Genomic DNA, 25,935 nt, shown 5'->3' on the forward strand with positions numbered 1-25,935 from the left:
CATTAACTGGAAACCCAAAGAGGACAAGCTCCTATAGAATAGAAAACAGTCCAGTTATAGGACTGTTTTCCTTCTTTTTTAAAAGAAGGAACAACTGTGATTGATTATTGATGTGATTGATGCACCCTCTCTTTACAAGAGCCCTCTCACTTTAACAATAATCACAAGCTCCCCAGCATGAAAAGACTTTAGTTGACCCACAGACTCCATAAACCAGAACCCCCTACAATATGGCCAGGCCTGGAGAACCTAACTCTCTTTTTCTCCTAGCCCTGATCCATCCTGATACCAAATCACCAGGCAATGCTGTCTATGGTACAGTGATGCCCAAATAAATTAGCAAAATTTCAGCAACTCAGAAGTAGGTTATGGTACACCAAGGAGCTTGAAGAGTGTGCTGCCATATTCACAAATGTTTTCTGTAGATTTTCATTCAACATTGAATCCTTTAGCCATCCAAGGTCTCTTCAAAACCAACCAGGCTTTTAAAAAAGACAACTTTATAAATGACATGAAGAGCTAACAGCCAGACAATAATTTCTAAGGTGAGTCTTTAGATAATGTATATTTAACTTTTACTAAGGAAAAAGGCAATCATTTCTACAACTATTTTTTCTCTAGCCACTCTTTGTTTTTCAATTCCATTTTTAATTTTATCAGTTATGCATGTCCTTATTTTAAGGACTCTATAAGCTTGCTACAAAATCCAAGAGTACTTTGTTCTTCATTTCTCTATTTCCAGATGCCTGGTGACAATACATTTGAACTACTTTAGCTGATTATTTGATCATTTAAACCCTTATATCAATATGACTTGCTAATATTGCTATTTCTTAATTTTTCCAGGTTTGGCATTATATATGGACTTCCTACTACAAGAGTTCAGAATTCAGCTCGCTTTCCCAGTCTTTCACCATGCCTTCACACTCACAGAGACACATACAAATCAGCTGCACGGTCCCTTATCATTCCAGTATAATTACATTATAACTTTTATTAGATAACTATTTACATTATGACAATGCAAGTGCTCATCATAGCAAGTAGTATACCATTATGTCTTTTCGGGTATAGCTTCCCTATGTCCTGAAACCCAGTAATTAAAAATTCTCTTTCTATATTCATACACTTAATGTTCTAGATATTTACAACTAATTAAACAAAATTCTCTCCTTCAATGTAAATCTTCCCTTAATACATTCAATATACTATGTGTTTTTTCAGTTTTAGCTTCTTGAAGAATCTCTTCTGTAATCTTCTGATGCACTGCCAATCTGGACTAGTTGCTATCTACATTTGAGGAATGTATGTTCTCTTTGAATCTTCCTTTTAGCTTCATCCCAAGGATTCTCTTTGTTTTGCTTTTATGTTGGGTTTCTTGTTTTCTGTATCCCAGATCCTCTTTTTTTCTTAGTTTATTCTTGTGTCTAGTATAGCATGTCCTCCAGGAGCTGACTGAGAAATATACATGGGAGGTAAATTTCTTGAGATTTTGCATGTCCAAAAATGACTTTGTACTATTGCCAACCTTAATTAGTAATTTGCCTGGGTAGAGAATTCTAGGTTGACAATAACTTCAAAAGTCTTGTTCTGCTGGATTCTAGTTTTTGTAGTTGCTATTGAGAAGTATGATACTGGATATTTTCTTTGTGTTGATCTAAAACTACATGATTTTTTATCGGAGGGAATCTCTTTTCCTCCATAGTTCTGCACATTAAAAGTAAACCTTTTAGTCTGGGAAAATGTGTTCTTTTCTGTGAAACATTATTTGCTTATTTTCTGATAATTTTGTGTCTGCTTTCAGTGTTGTTTCTGGAACTCTCTTTTGGATGTTGGATATTCTGGATTTATTTTTTAATTTTTTATCTTTTTTCCTATTTTCTAATGATGTATTGCTTTGCATTATATTCTGGGGTATTGCTTTAATTTGATGCTCTAATATATCTTTTGAATTTTTTCTGCTATTATGATTTTAATTTTCAAGAACATATTTTTGTTCTTCAAATATTTCTTTATATAACACCAGAAACAAGTGTTATACAAAGAAAATATATAGCAGAAGAAAAGCAGAAAAGCCTTCAAAACATAGTATCTTGTTTTATCTAATTCAGGAGATATTGTGATACAGACTATACAGATCAGAACACTTCAGAGAATTTACTCCTAAGTTGCTTTTCTGTTTGCTTGCTTTGTTCTGTATATCATTCTTTCCATTTATAAAAAATAATTATTCATTCTAATATTTTTCAAAGACAGTGGAATTTTCCCTCAGAATTAGCCAGACTCTAATGTTGACTTTAGCAGGTGATATTAGAGTTGACTTTCCAGAACAGCAGCATTATTTCTGAGTTAGCTGGATGAATGGGGTAGAAGAAACGAGAGGTCCCCCAATATTTGTTATATAAGCAACTATCCATCATCTTCCTCCTGAGGAATTCTGAGCTGTCTTCCTTTTTCTCTGTCAATCACTTTTCTAATAACCTCTTTAGCCTTTCACTTCCTTTTGTCTCCTTTCATATTACATTCTATAGTCTGAGTTGTACACAAGAGGAAGTTCAATAATTAGTGGGAGGGGAAGTGTCTGGTGAACATAGATAAGGCTTTGAAAAAAAACATTAAAAATTAAGGGAGAAAAGAGCAAGTATTAGGGGATTTATAAAAGTGAGATGAAAGTGCTAAGAATGAGAACTTGCAAGAAAAGTTCTCATGTAACTAAAAAAAAAAGACATAAAATTGACACAAAGTAGTACCAAGTACCAGAAGACCAAGAAGCAACCCTTTTTTTTGCTCTCTTTCTTCCTGAAAAATAGAAGGAATAATTTTTCCAGCCTATGTCACAGGATTATTTCCAGGGTCAACTGAAATTATAATATGGAAAGTGCTTAAATTTAGGTTTCATTGTTTTTTTTATAGCTAAGAGAATGTGCATTTACATAAACAAGAAGACACTGACTTTATCATTTTTAGCTGTTATTCAATTGGAAACCGGATAAAAAGGCAAGAATTGCAATTATGTGTAAACATAATTAGTGTAAATGATTTTTGTCTTTTTATAGAGAGAACAAATATAATCAGTAGCTTTACTCATTTCTCAATTTTTAATCTGGTTTCCAAAGTTTTATTTGTTTATATAACACCTCAAATTTTATACTGAGGTAGAATAAGCCTGAATTGTGACATCTTTAATTCTAAAATCTTAAAGTAACAATTTATGATTTAAATGCCTATTTATTTGAATAATGGCAAGTTCTCTTTTAGCAAGCCATTAATCTTAATGGTCTTTCCTATTTCCTTTTAAACTATCATGGCTTTCATATCAATAATTTCCATCCTTTTGAAGAAACAACAAAGACATTTCCATAGAAAATGTTATCCTCAGTTTTAAAGCATCTCTTGCCTTTCTCATTGGGACCACAATATTTATCATATGCAGGGACATCAGCATTTTTTTTCAAAAGGACCAGATTATCATCCTCTCTTTAGCACTGTCAACAGTAAAGCAAGATGCAGAGTGTTCATGGAGGTGGTTACAGTTGCATTAGGAAGACGACTAAGGCTTGCACAATGACGGCGGTACCAAGAGAACAGCAAGGCTGCTTGCCTGTTGACAGAATGAAATGCATGCTTGGCCGCCTCCTTGTCTTCCCTTAGAAGAGCAAAAGGCTCCATGTATTCACAGGACCCAGTGAATGTTTTATTCAGTTTTTAACTTATATTTGTACTTTAGAATAGTTTAGTATAAAATCTATAGATTTGTTTTAAAGTTTAGAGTGTTTATACTATGATGAAGTTTTAAATAATCGAGTTTCAGAATAGTCAAACTATAGTTCTAAAATATTTTCTTACTGAATTTGTTAGACTAGTACTGTAGCCCTATAATCTGTACAATTTTAGGCATTAATTACTTAATCCCCAACTTTCAGATGCAAAAGCAAAATATGTAAAACAACTTCATAAGTAACAAATACGTGAAAACTTTCAAGAAAAATACTAGATGTTGCTAGGTTATATTACCTCTCTGAGAATGGATTTCATAAGTCTATGTATTATAGCATTCTACATTAACTGCCTATGTAACCTAGAAAAATCATCTGTTCTAGATGAGCACTAGAAAGAATACACAAAGCACTATGTCAATAAAAGAGCTAGTACCATTCCAGCTCAAGGCACATTTTCGCAAAGTCAGCTCTTGTATTTAAGAAAAATATTTACTAAGCATGTTTCCTCATCCATTTAGCCATATTCAGCAAGGTTGAATGTTTAGTTACTCACATTTAGATGTGTGTATTTTTAAAATTTGTTTAATCACACACAAAATACATATCAATACCAGTTCTAGAACAGAGAGTAACTAGCTACTGCCCCCATGGTACTCAAATATTGATGAGGTCATGAAATCAACAGTTTTTACATACCTCATTTTCCTGAATCTTTTTGCCAGCAAAATAGTAGTGCCTGCTGTCCCAGAGAGTGAGAGATGGAATAATCCATCTCTATTAAAAATGCCAGCAACACCAATTAGCTTTTGAGTCGAATAGACTGTGTGCTTGAGTCCAGAATGTGTGCAGTAATTTCCTGTACTTCCTGTTCAAAATATGAGGCATCTTTACCAAATGGAGCTGCTCCTATACAAGCTAAAGTCTTTATGAACCATCCAGTTTAATTTTTGTTCTTTCCCTTAAGAATACTTGAAAATATTTCAATCAAACCACAATTCTACTAAAGCAGAGTGTTAGATATATGGCATATACTTATTCTAGACAGCATGGAAGAGCCAGAAGAGTAGGCTTTTAAATTCATCCTAGGAAGGTGAAATATAAAGGAAGTCCCAGAATGTGTATTTTATTATATACACAATTATCCATGGGAAAAATGGACTTGGGTATTTAGAAATTAACAATCACAATGGCTAGCAATTACGTAGACTACTTTAGGGGGATGAATGATAAATGGAGTTTTACTCTGATTTCATAAAAATGAAACCATTATTACTGTCTACTTAATCTCTGATCACATACCCATCTCCCTTCCTCCACAGCTGAGGAAGCACTAACCAATATAGTGTTTTTCATTCGCCTCATGAGAGCAAGGACTGTTTTTGCTTTATTCACCACTGGATCCTCAGGGCTCTGCAGAAAGGCACATTGCAAGCACTTTGAACATACCTGTCAAATGCATGAACACCTCTTGTCAAAGGAATAAAGTTCACTAGTAAGCCAACAGGAAATCACTACAATGTACAACCATACAAACAAAAAGAAACAAAACATAAAATTTGAACCATAGTGTTCCTTGTAGTAAACATAGTATTTTATATTCATTTCAAGTTAAGTAGCAAGCTCAACAGGGCATGAAGAAAGTTAAAAGGTGTATTTTTTAACGACATCCTTGTGAGTTGTCTTTGATCCAGAAGTGGAGATTTTCTTGTCCTTAAAGGCAGAACTAGTATTTTCTCATCTCTCCTGCTCTCTCTGCCTTCCCTTGACATTGTATATACAGCATTATCGCCCATCTTCACAATGCATTACTAAACCCCTTTAACTCCAGATAGTTTTCTTGATAGCAATCATTTATTTTGACTCAGTCAGCTCTGATTTTGCCCAATGGACTCCTCTCATTCCATCATTCCATTTGATCCATTGCACATCACACCGCTGCCTCTTTACTTCACAAGAGAAGTAGCCTGAACTGTTTGTCACCTTTAGCTGGAAACCAGCAGAAGTGTAACTGGAAAATGTCTTATGTATGTTACATGTTTTTTCCTTGTTTATTTTTATCTCCAGTTTGTGCATAAACTAGAAACCTAACTATGTGGAAGAATAAAAACATGAGTAAGTAATGGAATGGTTATAGAAACGTGACTTTTTATAAAGCAACTAAGTCTGAGATATCATTTTTTCTTTTCAGGCTGCTGTTTGTGGTTTAATTTCACAAGTTGCACCTTACTTCTTTGAGATGCCCTTGAGTAGATCTCCAGGTGCATGCATTTATTTTAATCTACTTTAATTGAGTACTCAGGAATATTAAAAAGTTTGTGTGTAATACAAGGAAAATGTATCCCAATTATGTCATCAGAGAAAGAAGTTTAAACCCTTTGCTTCTATTGTCAACAGCCATCATAAAGCATATTTTCCTACTCCACAAATAATTTATGTGTAAGACAGATTCCAGGCAAGAAAAAGATAGCATACTTAAATTAGGTAATCTAAGAAGTTTAATGACGAGGTTCTAGGAAATGTGGGCAGGAGTTAGGGAAATTCAACATGGTAGCCTGCAAGACCCAGGTCTAGGCCAGTATGAGCTTAGACCTAAAGAGGCATATGGAGGTAGCAGTTACCAGAAGTTAAACAGGGTAACTGTAAGGCGAGGGCCACTTGACAGAGTGTCTGGCATTTAATAGAGGGAAACAGCCAACGCTCAAGGAGAGAACCAGGGGAACCGGCACCCTGACCTCATTCTCCTGTCCTCTGCTATCCCACAGTGGCTCCCGTGAACTGCGTGCACCTAACCAAAAGCTGGGGACAGAGGAGCATATTCACCTAGTCCACAAAGGTCTAAAAGGTATATTTTTAATAACTTCTTTGCAACTTGTCTTTGATCCAAAAATGAAGATTTTCTTGTCCTTAAAGGCAGAACTAATGCCCAGGCAGAGGACAGTATGCAAATGGTGGAGACTGGACCAGGAAGCCAAGAAAAGAACACCCAGCACACATTCTATCAATGAATTTGTCTGCCATGATGAATCCCTTCAAAATCGCTGATGAAACAGTTACACAGAGAAAATGGTAAGTATATAATTTTTTTATTATGAGTCACTGATGCATCACCAGTTCTCACCTTTCTGAGCTTATTTTTCCCTTCTCTAAGCTGTCAAGAAAGACACCCACATTCAATTTCAGGCAGTCCATTATCTTTAAATAATGCACCTTTAAAATTCATCTATCTGCATTTTATGTTGCAACTCATGTGAGACTTAGAATGAACAACACTGATTCTGAGGGTGAGAAGGAGGGTGTGATGTCACAGAAACATTCAGAATTACTAAAATTGTGCATATAGCACAAGCCAAAGCTGCTGACTATTAGAGATAATGTTGCTAAAAGAATGGATTTAAATAATGGCTCTGGAACATGCTCTCAACTTCTAACACAGGCACTAGATCCAACTGTTCACAGTGCAGGTTTCAGTCTATACGAGCCTGGCATGTTTAAGAGAGTACAGATGTAAAGAAAGAGAAGGTTTGGAAATGCAGGGCATTGTTTAATTAATTAATTTGAAAGATTTTATTTATTTATTTTTAGAGAGAGAGGAAGAAAGGAAGAGAGGAAGAGAAACATGAGTGTGTGGTTGCCTCTCACGTAGTCCCACTGGGGACCTAGCCCGAAACCCAGGCATGTGCCCTGACTGGGAATCAAACCGGTGACCCTTTGCTTTTCAGCCTGCACTCAATCCACTGAGCTATACCAGCCAGGGCTGTTTAACTTAATTAGAAATAAAAGTTGTGGCATGCCTTTCTTTTCTGATGAGGTATGACTTTAGAAACCACTATCAAACCTCACATCCACCATCAGAATCTTAACAGTTCATTCATTCATTCAATCTTTTGTGTATTTATTCATTAATTTATTAGTTCAAACATTTACAGTTCTAAGCACTGTGCTAGGCATGTGATGAATACAGTGGGAAAAGACACTTAAGTATGGCAGAAAAGAGAAAAGTAATCAAAAGAATGCAGGGCAATAAATGTTATCAAAGGAAAGGTGTCATACACTACATAAATGAATAACAAATACTTTTCAATACAGTCTACGGGTCAGGGAAAGCCTTCTGAATGGATGTTTCTTATTCCAAGAAGGAGGGAGAAGTTAGCAGAGAGGAAAGAGAAGTGGCCCTCTAGGCAGAGAGAACCACACTTGTATAAATCAATAATCTAGAGAACACAGAAAAATGTCCATTACAGCAGGAATGTACAGGAGTTCTCTCCCACAAGGGCCTTTGGATTCCTGGTTCAGTTTAACTGAAGGTTGAAGGCTCAGGATTAGACACTGGAGTCTGGATTCTACTGTTCTTAGTTCAGCACTTATGACTTACACCTATGGCTGAAATGGAAAAATTTAGGTAACTCTCAAAGAGATAAAGATTCCAGTTTAGGAGATTCAAACTTCAGGAGTCAAGTATTGGGACTTCAGCTCAAGGAGTTCTGTTCTGAGGCTTTGGGGCTTATATAATTCAAAGTCCTGAGTTTAGAAAAATTAAAAATAAATTTAGGGTTGCTGAGAACTGAGTCCTTAGGGATCTGGACTTGAGGCAACTCTGGGGAGCCACAGGAAATACTGAGAGGAATGTAGCTTTGAAGAAAGACAAACTTCACTGGGAATCCTGACTCAGCCATGAACAAGCTGTGTCATCTCTCTGAGCTGCAGATTTCTTAGTTATAAATGTATGGGTGAGGCAGGGAAGGGATAGTAGTTAGTTACTTTGCAGGGTTACTATGAAATGGGTGAGTTGTGAAATTCAGCTTAAAGTAATTTGATCCCTTATCTATTACGGATTTCAAATCCTTCTTAATCATAATTGTTCACTGCTCTCCAGTTTGAAGATGTTCTGCTTAATAAACAAAATGAAAGCTAAGTAGCTATTAAATAGATTCTCTTTCCCCAATACCATCTCTTGCATTTGTACCATGTGCCCAAAACAACAGATTGGCTTTCTTTCTTTTTTTTTTCTTTCTTGCTCTGTACATCAATATGGCTAAAAAGGAATTTTCATTGCCTTAGTGTTTTTTTTATCTTCAGCATACTCTGTGTTTCAGCCTTGCTAGCATTATTCTTAAACCTTGTTCTACTCTTTTCTCTTCATCCCCCAACTGGGTATTAATATTTCTGTGACACTTCCTGTATACATGGGCTTTTCAAATCTGAACTTTTTTCTTCATATGCCAGTACCAAGTACAAGACCAGGTATCAAATGTCTTAGGAATCTGAACATGGATGAAAAGTAATAGAAAGAAAAGGGTTTGAAAAGGAAAATGAGAGATCTTGTGTTTGACATTTTTAGGAGTTTCCCAAACTAGTGTTTCCTGTATCAAGAACTTATTTTTTAAAGATTTTATTTACTTATTTTTAGAGCAGGGAAGGGAGGGAGAAAGAAAGGGAGAGAAACAGCAATGTGTGGTTACCTCTTGTGTGCCCACAACTGAGGCATGTACTCCAACAGGAAGTCAAACTGGCAACACTTTGGTTCATAGTCTGGTGCTCAATCCATTGAGCCACACCATCCAAGGCTCAAGAACCTATTTTTTTACTGTACAGTTAGAACATCACTTACCATCAATAACTAATGTGTACCAACCATAATACACAAATATCTCTGCTATCAGAGAGTTAAATTTTGGGGGGAAAGTGTATCTTGTATTTATGAAGTATAGGGGGCAGGATGTGCCTTAGTGGAGTGATGGTTATTTTGAACTAACGGCAAATGAGACCTGAGGGGTTCAAGAGAAACATGTGCCCCCTACCTTATCTAGAAGAATTAAATTAGAAGGCTGGCCTTCTCATTTAAATTAGAAGGCCAGCCCATGATAAGAGTTATAACCAAAAATGACTTTTAATCTATCTGTATGGCAGGGCCAACTAATAATTTCTGAACATGTGCCCTCCCTGCAGTGACCTTCTGAAATCCCAAGACACCTTACCTCATTCCTTATGCAGAATGTCTCATATGCCCACGTTCCTTTTTGTTTCTGAACTTTTTAGGTATGTGGGGTCTCTGACTCTTGTACTAGGGTTTACTAGGGTAAACCTGTTGGATTGTTCCCTTTATCATTAAGTAGTGTCCTTCTTTGTCTAATAATACCACCTTGGTTTTAAAGCCTATTTTTTCAGATATAAGTACTGCTACCCCAGCCTTTTTTCTTTTCCATTTGCATGAAATACCTTTTTCCAACCCTTTACTTTAGTCTTGTGTGTATCTTTCTATCTGAGATGGGTCTCTTGGAGGCAGCATATATATGGATCTTGTTTTCTTATCCATTTAGCTCCCCTACATCTTTTGGTTGGAGCATTTAAGCCATTTACAGTTAAGGTGATTATTGATAGATATATATGTAAAGCCATTCTATTGTTAGACTGTTTTCCTCAGTTTTTTTTTCTTTCTCTTGTTCTTCTCTTTCTTAAAGCAAGCCCTTTAATATTTGTAGCAGAACTGGTTTGGTGTTAACAAACTCTTTTTGCTTCTTCTTGTCTGGAAGCTCCTTATTTCTCCTTCAGTTTTAAACGATAGCCTTGCTGGATAAAGTAGCCTTGGTTGAATATCCTTGCTTTTCATCACCTTGAATATTTCGCACCACTCCCTTCTGGCCTGAAATGTTTCTGATGAGTAATCACATGACAGTCTAATTGGTGTGTCCTTGTAGGTAATTACCTACCTTTCTCTTGTGCCTGTTAGGATTCTCTCCCTGTCTTTTAGCCTTGTCATTTTAATTTTGATCTATCTCAGAGTAGGCCTCTTAGGGTCTCACTTGCTTGGGATTCTCTGAGTTTCCTCAATTTGTATGTATTTTTCCTTCACCAGATTAGGGAACTTTTCAGTCATTATTTCTTCAAATAGGTTCTTCATTGCTTGCTCACTCTTCTCTCCTTCTGCTGTTCCCACGGTGTGAATGTTGTTTTCCTTCATGTTGTCCAAAGTGTTTCTTAAACTAGCCTCATTTTTTTTATTTGTTTTCTTTTTGCTGCTCTGCCTGGGTGTTTTCTTCTACATGGTCTTCCAAATCACTGATGTGATCCTCTGCTTTCTCTAACCTACTGTTTATTCCTTCCAGTGTATTATTTATTTCAGATATTGCATTCTTTATTTCTGACTGGTCCTTTTTTATGGTTTCAATGTCTTTTTTCATATTTTTGAGTACCCTTATAGTCATTACTCCAAACTCTCCATCTGATGAATTGCTTACTTCCATTTCATCTAGTTCTTCTAGAAAATTCTCTTGTTCATTCATTTGGGGTCTATTTCTTTGTCTTCCCATTTTGGGTGTTGGCTGCTTCTTTGTATTTTTTACTTTAGTCGTTCAAGTAATCAACTTTTAAACTGATCAGCTGTTAAACTAATCAAGCTATAATCAGCAGTCAGGCTTAACCTCCACAGGGTGGGGCAGAATAATTTCTTTGAGAGCGGCTCTTGCTTCCCCTCAGGTGGGTGCCATTCAGAGAGGAGTGCTCTGCCTGAGACAGTGGCTCCAGCAGTATAGTGAATGACTCATTACATGGATCCTGGCGGCTGTTCCTTCGGTTCTCTCCCCTGAGCCACCAACTCCAGACTTTCCTCAAGAGTCTCTAGTACACTCTGCCTTTCCTCTTCTGGCACCCAAGGTAAGTGTCTGCCAACAAAATTTTGTGTGTTGGCCTCTAAGAGGGTCTCTGCTTCTCTAGTCTTTTCTCCTTGGCAGACAGAACCCCTGCTGCTTTTCACAGCTGGAAGTTATCTGGGTTCCTTTCTGGCTCTGGTGCTGTAAGCTGGGGAGTGCAGCTTGGTGTTCAGTCTCCACACTGCTCAGTGGGAACCCCTGTGCTGCTGAAATATCCCTCAGGCACTTCAGCTGCTTCCCCATGGGAGTCCAGCCAGCCCTCTTGCATCTCCCTGCACGCCTTACCAAACTCGTTGTGGTGAAGTGTTTTCTTCTGTCTGACCACGCTTGTAAGGCTTCTCTTCATCTAAAGCTGTTGGTCATTCAGGATGCTTTCACTACAATTTAGTTGTAATTCCAGATTGGTCCTGGGAGGAGGTTAGTATAATTCCACTTACTCCTCTGCCATTTAGGATTCTCTGAAGCCTTTTGGCTTTTTATCATTTTATGTTCATAATAACTGGACTGAGAAAGAAAGTGTTCTTCTATAACATTGAGAAAAAACATGGATTTCACAATTTACATTTTTTTCTGACAGAGTCCCAGAGCTACATATTAAGGCAGACAAAACTACATGCATTTGTGAAGTGCAGTATGTGTGTGTGTGTGTGTGTGTGTATGAGTGTGTGTGCACATGTAATACTTTATTGATTGTTTGATGGACACTCTGCAGCTTTTATAAGAATAATGGTACACAATTTGAAATTTTAATTAACAAACTTGATGAAATTATTTATTTACAAAAGAGTATGTTTTAAAATGAAGTAACTAAACAGTTACTCCTTTTATGTTGTTTTTAGTTCTTTGTTCAAATTACTGTCACTCCAAATCCTTTCTTAAAGGCTATGGAACATAAAATATTTTTATCTATGTCTGGTTATATGTGTATCTATAGCCGGATTTATATCTGTTTGAATAAGTAAATTTGTTAAATTATGTATTCTTTATTATTTTAAGCATGTTTGATGGAAAAGGTGAAATTCAGATTCATGAAGTATTATCCAAATGTTAGATCCTGAGATATGGAAATGCAAAGATGTCAACCATATATGACCTGCAAAATAATGCAGTTCATAGAGAAGCATATGCAATATGATTTTTTAAATTTTAATTGTTGTTCAAGTATAGTTTTCTGTCTTTTACTCCCATCCTACCCCCCTCCCATTTCCATGCCCCCCTAGTTTTTGTCCACGTGTCCTTTATACGTGTTCCTGTAAACCCTTCCCCTTTTCCCCTGAAATTCCTCCCCTCTCTCCTCTGGTCACTGTCTTATTTACTAATATAACATTACTGTGCAATACTTTGATTAAAAGTTATCTTTAAAATTCAGATATTACCTTAGAGTGTTGTTTTGACCTCTATATAAATAACACATCACAAAGAAATGCTTAGTTTGGCACTTGCCACATCAGGCATGCAGTTGATGCTGTTATTATTATTTTATGATTGCTATTAACTCTCATATGTAGTCTGTTTTCTCTTATCATAGACATACATCCATGAGTTTGAAGGACCACTGCCTTTGCCTCATGGTGCTTTCTTAGCCTGTACATATTAGAAAAATATTAACATACTTAGGAATGTGAGATCATAAGCAAATGTGTCAATAAAAATTATTTAAACCAAACAGAATTTTGACAAACAGAAAAGTTTCTTAGATGTTTTCTGAAAGGCTACGTTGCCCTAAGAATGCATATAAAGATAATTTACAAAGTAATACCACAAGCCAATTGGTATCTAGAATCTTGCAAGTACTAAATATTCTTTCTAAGCTATACACCCTGGAATTTCCAACAAATGAGTCAACAGCCCTTTTAGTAAGCAGGAGGCATGAACCATGGACAGATACCATTTTCCTCTGATTAATTATTAAGGAATTTCAGTTGAAAGCAAAGAATAGTAAGTACATTTTCTAAGGAATTCTCATGTGCTTTGACTACCAGACTTATGGATTCACAAAACTTTATTTTGTGACACAGAGATATATAGATCAAATGGTTAGAAAAGGCTTCAAACTTCACCAAAAGCCTAGAAAAATCAGGAAGGATTAAAGGAGTTCACATACTGCTGAGGATGGGATTAGGGGAGGATGGAGTGACATGGAGATGACTTTCTAGGCTAAACACCAGGGCAGGGCAGGACAGCATCCTGACCTGAAAGCACAGTCCTCAAGGAGCCCCACATGCTGCTGCCTCCTTAAAGGAATTAAGTGGCCTGGGTGGAAGCATGAGTGAGCACTAAGCAGTTTTGTCCTTTAGTAAGGTCCTCTGACATACATGGTGTTTTTCAAATTGTTTGTCGTAATACAGAATTATATGAAGGCAAAAATAATACAATGCTGAAGACTGGGAAGAAGAGATTATTCTATAGAATTGAGTAATCTCACAGTTAGGAGGGATCTTAGAAAACTTATTTGTGTAATAGTTAGATACCACTTATTCTGTACATGATAGGTGCAATTCTAAACATTATTTTATAAACAGTAACACAATCCTCAGAACAACACTATGAGGAATACAATATTTGCACAGATGGGAAAACTGAGAAATAAGAACATAAATAACTTGCTCTTGGTCACACAACTCCTAAGTGGCAGAGCAGGGATCTGACTTCAGGAAGTCTGCCCCAGAGTGTGCACCCTTTACACCTTTAATGCGTTGCCTTTTATCTAGGTAGGCACTCAGTGTTACTTTTTCTAGCTTGAAAGGTTGTGACAGTGATGGGCAACATGCCCAGCTTCTGTTCTAAGAAATATTTTGATTATAATCTTGATTCTAAAAAAAAAAAATCTGTTTGGTTGTACTTCAGGAAGATTATTTTCCAATAAATCTTCCTGAATCCCATAGATATAATGAATAAGGTGAACAGAATTTGAGGCTTTTCATACTTAACACAATTTAACTGTCTGTCATATTTTCAATGAGTCTAAATATGCAGGACCAAATCAGCAACTTTTCCACATTAATTGGTATTGACATTATGAATTATTTTTCTTTTTCCATCCTTTGTAACCAAACTAGTTCCTTCTCATTTCTCCCCAGTCTCTCTGTTCCACTGCAATTCAAACTCACATCACCCAAATTATTGCAGAAGTGTCCTAAGGGATCTCTCCTGCTCCTCTCTGCCTGTTTGAAGCATACTGAAAGAGAGCCAGTTGGGGGTACCTGAGAAGGAAACAGCTCTGCAGGCTGGATTGAGGCAAACTCTATCCTAACATAGAGGCATAGTTGGATGGACAAGAACTAGTATCAGACAAATCACTCATGGTGCTAAGGCAAAAGCAAGGTCAAAAGTCACATCAAGCAACCACACAGTACAGTTGAACCCACAGCATGTTCATCCCAAAGCTGAGCTACACTCACTGGATTCCTTGAGGCTGGACTCCACATACCTATCTGCTCTTCCATTCCATCTAGTCCAAGAGGCTGCTCTTTCACAACAGTCTGCCTTCAGGAAGTTCCCTGCATCCCTGTCCTTCCCTAGTGTTGCCTTCTGTACTCAGCCCTAGCTCCTTTTCACTTCTTCTATAATCTGTGATCAAGTTAACATTACAAGGTAAAACAGTAAGGATTTGGTGTTAAGTTATTTAAACCAGTTTATCCAAAAGCAAACAAATTCATCAAGGGTTATAATTGATAAATGTCAAAGAAGCTTTAAAAAATAGGTGGCCAAACTTAGGCAAAAGATAATAATTGCTAACATTCCTAATCTAACTGAAGGAAAGGTTAAATAACAACCAATATATATTTAGCAAGAGATGGATCACATCTTTTAAACACACCTACTTCACAGCAAAGTGAATTTTAATCCTATATGATTTTTCAGAAATTAAATCAGTGGTTCATTAAGAAATCCTGACTTGGATGGCAGAAACCATGGATAGTTCACACCTCACTATAAGATTTATATGAGAAAATAAATGCATATAAATCATTTAGCATGATTTCAAGCTCCCGGGGTGCTCAGAAGTAACATGTTCTTATTGTTATAGTTACCATAGTTACTAGCCAAATAATTAATTTATTTCATTTTGCGGTTTGCTTTAACCTTTGTTGTTAGAAGTCTTCCTAAAAGATATTTATCCACTTCTTGGTCAAGATAATTAAATCCATTTTTTCCATGATTTGGGACTTCAGAGGACTATAAGGTCATTATTCTGAATATTTATGTTCACCTTAAATATAGGAAATGTAGAGAACTAGACTGACTCTGAGATATAACTTAGTAGTTTTGCTTATATTTTAGTGAAATCCGTGATAGTAGGCTTTTTCTCGACTGTGGTTTGACTAGTCTGTTCAAAACAGAGCATAAAAGCATTACTAATTGGGGGAACAAGATAATCAGCTTTTGACCCAGACTTCCAGCCAAGATGGAGGTGTAGGTAGACATACTGTGCCTCCTCACACAACCAAAATGAGGACAACAACAATTTAGAAACAAAATAACAACCAGAATGGACAGAAAATTGAAATGAATGGAAGTCTAACAACCAAGGAGTTAAAATAAACACATTCATCCAAACTGGTAGGTGGGGTAGAGTTGGGTGGTCAGATGGAAAGGGGTCACAGCACAAAAAGCAGTGGCACTGGGCACACAAGGCACCTCCGGCATGTAAGATGGCAGCAGGTGAACCCTGGGCCCACAGGCAGCAGCTGGCAGACCTTGGGCGTGAGGTGGGAATAGACAGACCAAGGGGGCAACTGTGAAGTGAGTCACTGCGAGCAAGGCAGCTGGCTGACCAGGCAGTCCTACATTCATGCATAGATAAACCAGGCGAAACTGGGAAGTGAGACAGACCGCACAACATAGGGTCCCTGTGCTGGGAAATAAAGCCTCAAAACATGGATTGAAAACACCTGTGGGGGTTGAGGCACAGGCAGAGACTCCCAACCTCACAAGAGAGTTCATTGGAAAGACCCACAGGGTCCTAGAATGTACACAAGCCCATTCACACAGGAATCAGCACCAGAAAGGCCCAGTTTGCTTGGGGGAAGCAGCAGAAGGGACTGAAATCTGACAGAGAGCGAAGTAAGCACCATTGTTCCCTCTTGGACGCTGCCCCCACATACAGTGTCACAACCCAGCAACTGGGTTGCCCCACCCTGGTGCACACCTGTAGACAGTAGCCTACAAAGGAGTTCCCATCAGACTGTCAGTGACTTCTCAAAAGAGACCTTACAGGCAAGAAGGGGCTGGAAAGAAGTATTCCAAGTCATGAAAGACAAGGACCTACATCCAAGATTGCTCTATGCAGCAAAGCTTTCATTTGGAATGGAAGGGCAAATAAAGTGCTTCTCAGATAAGGTCAAGTTAAAGGAGTTCATCATCACCAAGCCCTTATTTTATGAACTGTTAAAGGGACTTATCTAAGAAAAAGAAGATAAAAAATATGAACAGTAAAATGAAATGACAGCAAACTCACAATTATTAACAACCACACCTAAAACGAAAACAAAAGCAAACTAAGCAAACGACTAGAATAGGAACAGAACCACAGAAATGGAGATCACATGGAGGGTTATCAACAGGGGAGTGGGAGGGGAGAGAGGGGGGAAAGGAACAGAGAATAAGTAGCATAGATGGTAGGTAGAAAATAGACAGGGGGAGGGTAAGAATAGTATGGGAAATGTAGAAGTGAAAGAACTTATGACACATGGAAATGAACTAAAGGCGGGGAATGTGGGTGGGAGAGGGTGTCCAGGGTGGAGGGGAATGAATGGGGGAAATGGAACAATGAATAGCATAATCAATAAAATATATTTTAAAGATAATCAGCTTTTATTGTATTTATAGTTAAGATTGAAAGAAAGAAATATTTTGCATGTAAATAACCTGCGGAAAAGTTTTAATTAAATAGTGATAGATTAATGGCCGTGGACCATGAGAATATCCTTTAAATAATATTCCTAGAAATATAAAAACAGATGACATCACACTTGGCTTTAATAAACTCAAAGATTAGAGCAAGTAATATAGCATCCTCTTTTATGTTCCAACTCAGGCTATTTAAACATTCTCTTATCTACTGGATAAATATTTAATCAATATTTGCTACATGCTAGGAATTGGGGATGATGTAGGAAAATAGGTAGATTTCTCTCTTCATGGAGCTTCCATGTTGATGGAGAAAAATGGCATTGAAATTGTGAGTACAAATGCTCAGAGTGTTACTAAGAAGTATGGCTGTGTATGCACTTGAGGGTTCATTCTCCAGTCTGGGGTAGGGATCAGGAATATTTTCCTGGAAAAGGTGATATTGAAGCTGAAACATGATGGAAGAATACAGTGTAAGAGGAAGAGGAAAATGATTTTTAGGAAGAGAACACAAAGTGATGACCCTTAGGACTCTGGCCTGTTTCAGTAGTCAAAAGAACGCCAGGAGGGCAAGAGGAGCAGGGAGCTGGAAGGAGAATGGCACCCTTCAGAGCTCAAGCCTTAGCTGAAGGCTCTAACTTGCAGGCTACTGCAGCCTTTCTTAGGGCCCTAGGAAGCCACTGAAGTGATGTGATGACACGAGTTTATAGAGATGACTTGACAGTGTAAGGAATGGATTAGAGAGTAGCAAGGAGACCACTTAGGAGGTTATTGCAGTACTCCAGGTGAGAGACGACGACAGCCATTGTGGAGATGGAGAGAAGATGGATTTGAGAAACTCTTGAAAGGTAGAATTAATAGGATTTACAGACTGAATGGCTTAACAGTGTGGTTGAGGAAGGAATAGAGGATTTTAAGGGATAAGTATGCTTATCGAGTCTCGGGACTGAATATCCAGAGCTATAATGCTACAATCTACACTTGGAAAAGCAGGACTTGGGATATCGTAAGGCAACCATTGAGTGTCTCTTCTTTTAGGAAATCTTTTGAGATAACTGCATGTTTTAAGATAAAATCATATTGATATTTCCCATTCAAATTCATATTCAGAACTACAGAGTTTTCCACTTAACCTCTCAAATTATATCCATATCTCTTTCATCTGTACCAATGATCCTATGTCTCAAGGACACAAGAAATGACAGACTATCCCATATACACCCATTTTACTATAGCCACATTATACAAAAAAAGTGGTCTCAGAATAACAATATTACTACTATTATCTCTTATGTAGTAATTACTGGGAATGGCTTAATTGTTTGTGTATATGCTTTTCATTCTATTTCTATTTTGTAGTAGTTGGACTGTATTTTTTTTTCTGAACAAATAGCCATTATATACCATACTCTCTCCACTTCAATATTCCCTGGTCTGAGTTCTTTAAGTAACTATACATTTAACACCACCACATGGCCTTATAGTGATATTTCTCTGTCATTTGGTAGTTAAAAACATATTCAGGGATTAAAAACATACTTGGGGAGGAATCTTGAGAACTATTTCCCTGAGTTCTTGTATATTATTCACAGTTTATCTATACTCTTTGTATTTGATGCTTAATTTACTAAATATAAAATCCCTGGCTAAAATTTCTTTCCTCAAGTATCTTAAATATGTTACTCCATTTTCTGCTAGCATAAAATACTGCTATAAAAAGAGGTCAGATAGTAATGTCATTTTCTTCCCCTTATTAATAACCACTTGCTGGTTTTACCCAGATGCTCAATTAGTTTTTATTTACAGTCCAGTAATTTTACTAGAATATATCTTAATGTTGGTCATTCTTGGTTGATATTCTTAAGTATGTAGAGTGCTCTCAAAATATAATTTTAAATATTCATATTTTTAGAAAATTTGTCTCATTACTGTTGTTAGTAGTGTTTTTTGTTTCTTTGCTTTGTTTTTTGTTTTTTTCCAGAAACCTTAATTAACTTATGTTGAATCTTCATGACCTACTCTCAATGTTTTTAAATTTCTCTCTAATCCTTCTTTAAATTTCTTCACTTTTTATATTCACTATGTTATCCTTTTCTACCTTTCATTATCTCAAAGCACTTATGTATGTTTACTCTCATGTGGATTTTTTTCTTTTATTCCTAATACCTCAGTTCTGTTACCTCTTTTCTGAATTTTTCTCATTTTGATGAATATTGTTCTTTCACATGTTGTGTCATACTTTTAAGTCTTGAAACTTGTTTTTAAATAAAGGACTATGTCTATGCTTTGCTGTGGCCTGTTTTTGTATAAAGTTGGTTTCTTTGTGCTTTCAGGAGGAATAGTTGAGGGTAACTTTTCTAGTGTCACAGAGCTCCCTCTTTTGTCATTTCTGTGCAGCACCTTGCTTCCTGGTAGTTCCCAGCTCTGAGTCCCTCTTCCAGTGGGGAGGCTAAATGGTCCTCTAAAATGTCTTCATCCTAATTCCTGGAACCTGTGACCATGTATGTTACATAGCAAAAGGGACTCAACAGATATAATCAAGGTTATGGACCATAATATAAAATCCAAGGAGATATCCTGGGTTATCTCTATAAACCTAATCTAAACCTGTGAGCCCATAAAAGTAAAGGACTTTCTCCAGCTGGAGGCAGGAGAGATACAGCAGAACCAGAGCTCAGAAAAATGCAAGACAGATGAAGGACTCAACCCTCATGAAAAGACCACTGTTACTGGCTCCAGCTCATGTGGCTCAGTGGATTGAGCACCAGCTTGTGAACCAAAAGGTTGCCAGTTCGATTCCTAGTCAGGGCACATCCCAGTGAGGAGGGGAGGAGGAGAGGCAACCACATATTGACATTTCTCTCCCTCTCTTCCTCCCTCCCTCCTATCTACTAATAAATAAATAAATCTTAAATGGCATAGATGCATTTAAGATGAAGAGGGCCCTAAACTAGGGAAAACTAGGGAATGTAGGCAGGCTCTACAAGCTGAAAATGATTCTGGGAATAGAATGGCAAGGATATGGGAACCTCAGTCCTACTACCACATGGTACTGAGCACTGCCCACAGCCTGAATGAACACGAAAGTGAATTCTCCCTAGAATCTCCCAATGAAAGTCCAGACAGGTATCAGGCTCAGAACAGAGAACCAGACAAGATTGTCCAGAATTCTGACAGGATTCTGCCAGAATTCTGCCTTATAGAACCATTGTTTTAAATCACTATTTTGGCCATGTTTTACAGTAGTAATTGAAAACAAGCAAATCTACTTTTTAAATGAACTTCTTTTTAGCAGTTTTAGATTCACAACAAAACTGAATTGGGGGTACAGAAATTTCCCATGTATTCTCTGCCCCCATTCATGCATAGCCTCCACAATTACCAACATTCTCCACCAGAGCCATAAGATTATTATAATAGATGAACCTACACTGACACACAAAGACCATACTTACATTAGCGTTCACTCTTGGTGTTGTACATTCTATGAGCTTAAATAAATGTATAATGACATATATCCATCATTATAATATCATACAGAGTAGTTTCACTGCCTTAAAATTCTTCTGCGCTCTTCATCTTCATCCCTCACTGTACCCTAGCCCCCTGCAACTACTGGTCTTTTTACCATCTCCATAGTTTTGTCTTTTCCAGAATATCATAATGCTGGAATCATTTCAGGTTGTCTTCTTTCACTTAGTAATATGCATTTAACTGTCATCCATGTCTTTCATGGCTCACCCACTCTTATTTGAACTTTCTTTTCCCTTTCTCTCTGTCATCCTTACCATTCTTAGTGTTGGCCCTACAGCTTATTTTTGAAATCTGCTCCCAGAAAGAAGCTCAGTTTTAATATTTTGCAAGGGTTAGATTGCTCTCATGTTTAGGATTTACCATAAGCCTCTAGCTCTCTTGCTACCGGAATGAGCAAAACCCTCCCAGTTTCAGCTGCTGTTCTTCAATTGGCTGGGGCCTGCTAATGCATACCTATTGGCTGCTGTGAGCTAATCTATTCTGTTTCTCAGATGCTACACTGAGCATCCCTCTGCTTTCTGCGGTTCAGACACTGATAGCAAGCAGGGCTTGTGACTATTGCTGGTTTATCCCGTTAGACAGCATTTGGGGTTTTTGTGGTAATACTCTGTCACCAGTTTTGTTATAAATATTGTCCACTGGTTTTGGTTTTGTTAAATAATTGCCTTAGTTGTTTGTATGTGGGAATTTGAAGACATTTAAAAAACTATGCTACTTCTGCTGTCGCCATCTTTCCAGAATTCCGGACCTGATTTAGGCATACTTTAAAAAAATTGCTTGCAAATATCATTGTTAAAAATTGGATCACAGTTCAATAACCTAATGGCAGTGCCTCTTGTAAGTGAATTTAGTGATAAGTTTCTCTTTAAAGAAAATTGTCTAAACTATATGACATCCTAGGCTGTCTGTTGTATGAATTTGGGGTATTTGAAAGTGAGGCCAACCTGTATAATACAGACGAGATGCATCAATGCTGAGAAACTGGCAGGTGGTGAAGCAATAGCCATTTGGAGTCAATCATGGATCCATTTCAATAAGATCATTTATTTTTTCTGTGATTAGTTACAGATTTGAAATATAAAATCACTTTTTAAGCTTTCAGTTATATCAAAATGAAGCAAGAAATTGAATGAGTTATATAAGATTAAAAAGTTATTCAAAACTTTTTTAGTTCCTCCTAGCACTGGGGAACAAATATCTGTAAAACTTTCTATTTTCTAGGAAGTGCCAAAATAATTGTCAGCAGTGGAAATGAGGTAACCCATGGCGGTAGACACAGCAAAGGCTGCATAAAGGCCTCTGCAAAACAGCTGCGGTCAGAAGAGTACCAGCGATCAACTGCAGATGAGGAAATAGAGAACAATGCAGAGTGTAAGGAATAATTTGAGAAGTGAGTAGATTTAGGCATTCAAAACAGTTATCATTTTAACCTTTATTACTCTTAAAGACATGAAAGGAAAAGTGGTATTACAGTACATATATTTAAAAAAATTATAATATGAATTTTCCCAGGCTTGTGTAGTGTTAAATGTCTGCATTTATCATACATGCTTGGAATATATTGAAATTCATTTTTTGTTTAACTGAGTTGCCACATATAAAAATGACTATTTCTGAGCCCTGGCTGGCGTAGCTCAGTGGATTGAGTGCGGGCTGTGAACCAAAGTGTCGCAGGTTCGATTCCCAGTCAGGGTACATGCCTGGGTTGCAGGCCATGACCCCCAGCAACCGCACATTGATGTTTCTCTTTCTCTCTCTCTCTATCTCCCTCCCTTCCCTCTCTAAAAATAAATAAATAAAATCTTTAAAAAAAAATGACTATTTCTCATAGTTTCTATGAAACAGAAAGCTGTGGCCAGGTCAGGCTGAATGGATGGCATATGATGAGGGAATTCACACACAGTTTCTGAAGAGAGGTTCCACTCATACCTACTTTGCCAAGGACTATAAAATAAACCACCTTGAAGGATGTTGGACTAAAAGGTACTGTTTGCATCTGTCACTCAGTGATGAAGAAAATCAGCACTACCCTATTAGCATCTCAATAATTTGAGAATTAAATCTCAGAAAGTACTAACATATATGCATGTTTATCATTGTTAATGACAATGTGTTCTCAATGGATGTAAAGCAGAACTCCAACCAGTAACTATCCGTGAAGTTTCTTTTATCTTGAAAGTATATACTCTGTCTGGAAGTCTGGAGCACCTGAAAATATCAGGCCACTCTTAGACTATTCAGGTTAGGACAAGCAATTGTCAGGTCTAAAGTGTTACCGGTAAACCGGCTGTGGATGCTGTTATTAAAAGAGAAGACAAAGCCCTAGATCAACTCTTAAAATGATTAAAATTGGAAACATTATTGTCTTTAATTTATTGATTTTTTCTAGTGTCTAGTGTCTTGGTCTCTAGTGTCCTGACCATTGTAATTCAAGGACACAGTCTGAGATACAGAGTCAATTAGAGGTGCAGGGTCTTTTTGGCACTCCTCTGAGATACCCATCTAAGTCGGTAATAATTTAATGCTAAAATCAATCATAAATAGGGTGCCAAATAGCTCCTCATGACTGAAAAAATGTAAACTGGTCACTTATTCGATCCCATTAATGAAGATAGTGCTTTTACATGACAATCGGAAAACACGTCTTACTGGGATGGACCTAACTCCATTAGGCAGTTTTGCCAGTTTGTCTCGTGTGAACACCTGGCTCGGCTGGCTAGTAATCACTACTAAAGTCAGCAGTCCAACCAGCTGATCTTCAGAAACCAAATGAAACCTGTATCATAAGTTTTACTGTGGGTGAGTGTTTCATTATCTAAAATTTAAACCCTTTGGGATGAGTCCTAAAAAGCACACTATTCAGAAAACACAAAATAAAACTGAAGAGAGAATAGTATCTACTAAAAAGTAAAAATATTTTGCCATTGAGGCCATAAAATAAGGTATCTAAACAAATTTTGAGCAAGTCTTTATAGCTAGATTTGGATAAGCAACCATTATGCTTACTCAGTGTGATATAGGTATAATTCTAAATGATAAAAATGGAAATTAAATATGAATCTAAATAGATTAACATGCTGTAGGTATTAGACCCCAATGTGAGGGATAAAAATTTAGAAGTAAGCATATGAGAAAATCTTTACAACTTCAGATTAGACAAAGATTTTTTAAATAGCTTGAAACCACTAAAAATAAATAAGCTATACTTCATCAAATTTGAAAAACTTCTGCCCTTTCCATTTTCTTTGATAAACACTAAGAAAATGGAAAGACAAACAGCATACAGGGATAAAATATTTATAGAACACATATGTGATAAAGGCCTTGTATCCAGGATATACGTATATAGAACTCTTATAACTCAGTAAGACAATTTAAAAACAAAAGTGCAAAAGATTTAAAAAGACACTTCAACAAAGCAAATATACAAATGGCCAATAAACACATGAAAAGAAGCTCAACTTAATTAATCATCAAATGAACAATTTAAAAAACTGACAATACCAAGTTTGTCAAGGGTGTGGAGAACCTGGAGCTCATACATTGTTGTTGGGAATGCAAAACTGTACAGCAACTGTACTCAAACAATAATAAAAAATAAATAAACTAAAAAACAAAGAAAAGAAAAGCACTTTGGCAGTTTCTGATAAAGTTAAACCTATATGTACCCTATGATCATACTCCAAGATAAATGAAAACATATGTTTATGCAAATATCTGTATGCAAATGTTCATAGAAACTTTATTAACAATCAAAAAAAACCTGGGAAAAATCCATGTGTCCATTAACTTGTGAGTGAATAAATAAATTACAGTAACCCATCCAATAAAATAGTATTCATCAATAAAAATGAATAAGCTGTTGAGACATGCAATAACATGGATATACCTCAAAAGCATTCTGTTAAGCTAAAGAATCTACAAACCAAACACATGTACATTTCCATTTGTATGACATTCTAGGAAAGGCAAAATTATAGGGACAAAAAAAGTAAGCCAGTGATTACAGAGGAATAGGATCAAGAGAGGAAACATTGGGGGTGATAAAAAGATCTATATTTTTATTTTTGTGGTAGTTTCATGAATGTATGCATTTGCCAAAACTAGCTGAACTATATGCTTAAGAGGGTTGGATTTTATTGTATATAATTTATTGCTAAGTACAAGTTTTTCAAAAATTAGGTTTCATGCTGAGTCATTTAGATTTTTTAAATGCTGTGGGAATTTACTTTGTTCAAATGCTGCTGTAAATTAACATGTACCCAATGAGCCATACACAGTTCTTTTCAGTAAATGACATGTTTAGATTTAAGAAGAGCAATTTTTGAAGTAAAGTCAAATTATTAGCTTGTCTATATCTCACATATCAATGCCCAGTTCTGTAAAATACTATAAAAAAACAATATTTTCCTGGATCTTCAAATTGCTTCATACTTGTGAACTCTCAAGGAATAGAGTGGGAGCACCAGTTATATTCTGAGTGTGAAATCTCTGCCCTATCAGCATCTGAGTATTTGTTGGGTTTGATTCATGAGGATGACCTTTATGTATATGACTGCAGAAGTTGTGCTTCTGAGTGAGAAATAGGTCTGTCCTAGTCTTTATACACATCCATATCATGTACATGTACCCATAACATTGCTACCATATTTGGCAGAAAACAAAATTAATATGTTTACAAGGCAGATTGGCCTCTGTCTATAATCCATAAAATAGCTTTCTTGGATCATAGTGTTTAATAGTTGCCTGGCTCTTTCGACTGCTAACCTAACTCTGTTAACCATCACAGTTTCCTCATGAAAAGTCAACCTTTGGATAAAGCACTTATTTAGCTTTATTTATTTAGCTTTGTTTATTCAGCACTCATTCAGCCCTGATACCTTTCTTATAATTTAGCTAACACTTTAGAAGTAATAAGCAATGTTTAAGCAGATGCTGGAGGCCTTTATCATCTTTTCTTCCTTTGACTACCCCATTCCTCCATTTTCCTTATGCTACTGAGATAAACTTTATTTTTCACATCAGCTACTAAACATAGACATCAATTTTACCTGACCCATTTGTCCTTGTAAAATCCCCAGTGCTACCTAGTTTCCACAGAGAAGGGCCCTCCCTTTATGTTTTGCATAGGACTACTCACTTGTGCCAATCTATGAATACACCAATAAAGAAGAGAAGAAAGT

At 36.7% G+C, this 25,935-nt stretch overlaps 1 protein-coding gene across 2 annotated transcripts in view; it reads right to left on the minus strand.

Moving 5' to 3' along the window:
* The window catches only part of TRPC6 (transient receptor potential cation channel subfamily C member 6), a 118,504-nt gene that overhangs the window by 43,421 nt on the left and 49,148 nt on the right, over positions 1-25,935 (minus strand). Inside the window, exon 1 of one of the 2 annotated variants that reach the window (XM_036028665.1) lies at positions 4,416-4,611. The exons of the other annotated variant lie outside the window; for it this stretch is intronic. Coding sequence (XP_035884558.1) covers positions 4,416-4,420 — 5 coding nt within the window. The 5' untranslated portion in view covers positions 4,421-4,611. Of the gene's footprint in view, positions 1-4,415; positions 4,612-25,935 lie in introns of those variants that run through there. 2 annotated transcript variants of the gene reach the window in all.

Source organism: Phyllostomus discolor, chromosome 6, assembly GCF_004126475.2.
Source record: "Phyllostomus discolor isolate MPI-MPIP mPhyDis1 chromosome 6, mPhyDis1.pri.v3, whole genome shotgun sequence".
NCBI lineage: Eukaryota > Metazoa > Chordata > Mammalia > Chiroptera > Phyllostomidae > Phyllostomus > Phyllostomus discolor.